The 5,118-nt window shown below is 52.1% G+C and overlaps 1 protein-coding gene across 1 annotated transcript; it reads left to right on the plus strand.

Moving 5' to 3' along the window:
• Positions 1–44: 44 nt before the first annotated feature.
• LOC107298064 (cathelicidin-related peptide Oh-Cath-like) lies at positions 45–4,715 on the plus strand. Its single transcript, XM_015827425.1, has 4 exons — positions 45–230; positions 2,987–3,094; positions 3,680–3,811; positions 4,644–4,715. The coding sequence occupies exons 1-4, from the start codon at positions 45–47 to the stop codon at positions 4,713–4,715; spliced, it is 498 nt and encodes a 165-aa protein (XP_015682911.1).
• The last annotated feature ends 403 nt before the right edge of the window (positions 4,716–5,118 follow it).

Here is a 5,118-nt window from a genome sequence, read left to right on the forward strand (position 1 = left end):
GAGGACCACACCGGCTTCGGATCTCCGTAGCAGACAAAGCGAGGATGGAAGGATTCTTCTGGAAGACCTTGATGCTGGTCGGGGTTCTGTCGGTCTCGGGGCGTCCTCACCTGCCCCACGAGCCACTGACCTACGATGATGCCCTGTGTCTTGGGGTGGAGATCTTCAACAAGAAAGCCGGAGAAGGGTCCCTCTACCGTCTCCTGGATGGTGTTCCTCAGCCCGAATGGGTAAGGAGGCCGGATCGGGAATGGCGTGGTGGGGCAGGAGAGGGAGATGAAGGTGAGGGAGATGAAGGTGATGGTGAAGAAGATGATGATGAAGTTGAGGAGGAGGAGGAGGGTGAAGATGAAGTTGAGGAGAAGGAGGATGGTGAGGATGAAGAGGAGGAGGAGGAGGGTGAGGATGAAGGTGATGGTGGTGATGGTGATGAAGAAGGTGAGGATGAAGTTGAGGAGGAGGATGGTGATGATGAAGGTAACGGTGATGATGGTGGGGATGGTGAGGATGAAGAGGATGGTGAGGATGAAGGTGATGGTGAAGAGCGTGATGATGAAGATCAAGTTGAGGAGGAGGAGAACGACGGTGATGATGAAGGTGACGGTGAGGATGGTGAGGATGAAGAGGAGGAGGATGGTGACAATGAAGGTGATGGTGAAGATGGTGAGGACGAAGTTGAGGAGGAGGGGTGGAGATCTTCAACAAGAAAGCTGGGGAAGGGTCCCTCTACCGTCTCCTGGATGGTGTTCCTCAGCCTGAATGGGTAAGGAGGCCAGATCGGGAATGGCGTGGTGGGGCAGGAGAGGGAGATGAAGGTGAGGGAGATGAAGGATGAGGATGAAGCTGAGGAGGAACTTGGATGGTGAGGTTGAAGGTGAGGGTGAAGAGGGTGATGATGACCAAGTTGAGGAGGAGGAGGAGGAGAACGATGGTGAGGATGGTGAGGATGAAGTTGAGCAGGATGAAGCTGAGGATGAGGATAGCGATGATGAAAGTGATGGTGAAGAAGATGAAGTTGAGGAAGAGGAGGGTGAAGATGAAGTTGAGGAGGAGGAGGATGGTGAGGATGAAGGTGATTGTGAAGATGGTGAGGATGAAGAGGAGGAGGAAAAGGATGGTGATGATGAAGGTGATGGTGAGGATGGTGGGGATGGTGAGGATGAAGATGGTGAGGATGAAGGTGATGGTGAAGAGGGTGATGATGAAGATCAAGTTGAGGAGGAGGAGGAGGAGGAGAACGACAGTGATGATGAAGGTGATGGTGTGGATGGTGAGGATGAAGTTGAGGAGGAGGATGAAGGTGAGGATGAAGTTGAGGAGGAGGATGGTGATGATGAAGGTGAGTGAGGATGGTGAGGATGAAGTTGAGGAGGAGAACGATGGTGATGATGAAGGTGATAGTGAGGATGGGGAGGATGGTGATGATGAAGTTGAGAATGAGGGTGAAGATGAGGAGGAGGAGGAGGATGGTGATGATGAAGGTGAGTGAGGATGGTGAGGATGAAGTTGAGGATGAAGAGGAGGAGGAGGAGGAGAATGATGGTGATGATGAAGGTGACGGTGAGGATGGTGAGGATGGTGGTGATGAAGTTGAGGAGGATGAAGGTGAGGATGAAGTTGAGGAGGAGGAGGATGAAGGTGAGAGGATGGTGATGATGAAGGTGATCGTGAAGATGGTGAGGATGAAGTTGAGGAGGAGGAGGGAAAGGATGTTGATGATGAAGGGTTAGGGTTAGGGGATGATGGAACCCCAACCCAATGGGGATGATGGAACCCCAACCCAATGGGGATGATGGAAACCATAACCCAACGGGGATGATAGAACCTCAACCTACTGGGGATGATGGGAACCCCAACTCAATGGGGATGATGGGAACCCCAACTCAATGAGGATGATGGGATCCCCAACTCAATGGGGATGATGGGACCCCTAACCAGTGGAACAGCTTACTTCCAGAAATCGTGGGCGCTCCATCACTGGAGATTTTAAAGAAGAAACTAGACATTCACCAGTCTGAGACGGTGTAGGTTCTCCTGCTTGAGCAGGGGGCTGGACTAGAAGACCTCCAAGGTCCCTTCCAGCTCTCTTCTCTTCTATAAGAGGTGGTTTTGATGGGTGGGACCTTCCTGGGATGATCTCCAAACCTAGAAGTGAGGGTTAAACCGTTGGCCAGATGGAGGAGACCCCCTCTCAGCTGAGGTCCTACCTCAAGAGGCAACCGGACTTTCTCATTTTTCCTGGAGGTTGACCTGTGTCCTCGGGCTCACCTGATTGCTGCCAAGATGTGTGTGTGTGTGTGTGTGTGTGTGGAGCCTTCTTGGACCTGTTGAAAGGACCGTGTTGTAGACCAGAGAAGCAGGCTCAATTTTGACGGAGATGGTCTCTTGGACCCCTCTTTCAAACCAGCGGTCCTCTCCGTCCAAAAGGTGGACTTTTGTGTTTCGCGCGCAGATGGCTTGCCAAATTTTGTTCTCCGATGGTACGCCTTGCGTTGATGACGCCGTCGTTTTGTTCCCCCGATATACAGCTCCCTGCGTTGTATCGCATCTACCAAACCGTTGCTAAGTTGGCGTGTGGGTGTTTTATCTTTGGGGTGGGGCGTATAAACTTCTGCCTTTGTGTTTTTGTGGGTTCGAAGGGCGCACGAGGGGTTGTGTCGTCTGAAGGGTCCCTCCGGAGCTTTTCCCGATATTCCGGAACGACTACGTCGCTTCGTTTGGCATTGAGCGGCAAACTAGCCGAAAGAGGGAGACTCACCCACCCTTCTTCTCCTAGCGTGGAGGTCCCGTACGGCCCTTCATGGATGGTCCATCGGGATGATGGACCTGGAATCCAGAACTTCTGGGACCTGCATGGCGTCTTCTCCACGGCTCCTTTACAGTGGCGACGGAAAGAGCCGTTCAGACGCGATCCCGACATGAAATGGGAGAAGGTGCAGAGGGGCCTTCAAACCGATCCATCCTCTTTTGTTCGGTCTCGTTTCAGGATCCCGTCTCGGAAGGCAACCAAGCCTTGAATTTCACCGTCAAAGAGACGGTGTGTCCAGCCGAAGAAGACTTTTCCACGGATCGATGCGACTTCAAAGAAGATGGGGTGAGTGATCGCCACCAAGCTGGGTTGGATGATGGATTGTAGATGAAAAGTCGGATCTTCTTGACTGACGTGACACTGGATTTCCATCCAGTTTCAACTTCCATCTTCCACGTCTACTTGTTTCTTGAGGGACGTCGTCTTCTCGGTTCTCCAAAGTCAACTCTGGGGCTCAGCTCCATGGATGGAGAAGGAACCCAACCCATGAACCCTTCAACTGTTGTTCCCCGTTCCTCCAAGGTGTCTATGGAGATTCTCAGTCATCCAGGTCACAGCTGTCCTCAAGATGCTTCTTCAGGAGGCAACTGGACCTTCTTCTTGCTCCTCTGAAGGCCTTTCACCTCTCATCCAAGGAGCTTCTTCGGAGCTTGGAGGAGAAGCGAAAGGTCTTCGGAGGAGAGAGAAGAAGGTCCAGTTGCCTCCTGAAAAAGCATCATGGAGAAATTGAGGATCAACCAACTTGGGTTGTCCAACGTTGCGATGGAAGGACACGGGTGAGGCAACGTCAGGGGCTGATCCAAGATGTCTCCTCTGGAAAAACAACAACAAGGTGGCTTGCGTCTCACCACGCTTTTCTCCCCTCCGTAGATGGTCAGACAATGTACAGGCTACTACTTCCTTGAGGAGAGACCCCCGGTGGCCGTTCTCACCTGCCACACCGTGGGGGGAACAGTGAAGGAGGAGGAGAAGGAGGAGGAGGAGGAGAAGAAGAAGAAGAAGGTAAGACGATGGCCTGGTGGGCTTGAAACCTAGAAGGAGGGTGGAACCATGTGCCACGTGGAGGAGACCCCGTCTCAGTTGAGGGTCAGAAGGGAGACCTTCCAAAGGGTCTCCGGCTCGGGCAGGGGGTTGGACTAGATGACCTCTGAGGTCCCTTCCAACTCTGTCATTCCATGATTCTGTAAGGGTCTCCTGCTCGAACAGGGGGTTGGACTAGATGACCTCTAAGGTCCCATCCAACTCTGTTCTTCCATGATTCTGGCAGGGTCTCTTGCTCTAGTAGGGGTTTGGACTAGATGACCTCTAAGGTCCCATCCAACTCTTTTCTTCCATGATTCTGGAAGGGTCTCCTGCTCAAACAGGGGGTTGGACTAGATGACCTCTAAGATCCCATCCAACTCTATTCTGCCATGATTCTGGAAGGGTCTCCTGCTCAAGCAGGGGGTTGGACTAGATGACCTCTAAGGTCCCATCCAACTCTATTCTTCCATGATTCTGGAAGGATCTCCTGCTCGAGCAGGGGGTTGGACTAGATGACCTCTAAGGTCCCATCCAACTCTGTTATTCCATGATTTTGTAAGGATCTCCTGCTCGAGCAGTGGGTTTTACTAGATGACCTCTAAGATCCCATCCAACTCTGTTATTCCATGATTCTGGAAGGGTCTCCTGCTCGAGCAGGGGGTTGGACCAGATGACCTCCAAGGTCCCCTCCAACTCTGTCCCTCTAAGATTCTGTAAGGGTGTCCTGCTTGAGCAGGGCGCTGGGCTAGATGACCTCCGAGGCCCCTTTCCAGCTCTATTAATCTACGTTCTATGTGTTCTTCCTCTCTAGGACCAACCCAAACGCGTCAAGAGATTCGCGGGTTTTTTCCAGTTTGTCGTCGGGGTCTCTTTCCGCTTCTAAGCGACGGATTCGAGAGGAGCCGAGTTCAGATCTTCCATCGAGAGAAAAAAATAATCAAATAAAAAAAAAATCCAGATTTTTTTTTTCCCCCAGCTTGGCTTAGATCTCCGTTTACCGCAGAGGCTTCCTTAAAAGAAAAGCACAACTTCGAATCAGTAACGCAGCTTTTTAAAAAATGCCGTAGGGGCTAGTCCTCAAGTTACAACGGTCCGTTTAGTGACCGTTCCAGGTTACAACGGCCCTGGAGAAACGAGACGTAGGGCTCGTTTTTCACACTTACCCACTGTCCCAGCGTCCCCAGCATCCAAATTCCAGGCGCTTGTCCACCGACTCCTATTTACGACGGTCGCCGTGTCCCGGAGTCCACGTGATCCCCTTTTGCGACCATCGATGGGGGGAGGAG

The sequence above is a fragment of the Protobothrops mucrosquamatus genome, unplaced genomic scaffold (assembly GCF_001527695.2).
Source record: "Protobothrops mucrosquamatus isolate PMUCROS unplaced genomic scaffold, P.Mucros_1.0 scaffold3685, whole genome shotgun sequence".
NCBI lineage: Eukaryota > Metazoa > Chordata > Lepidosauria > Squamata > Viperidae > Protobothrops > Protobothrops mucrosquamatus.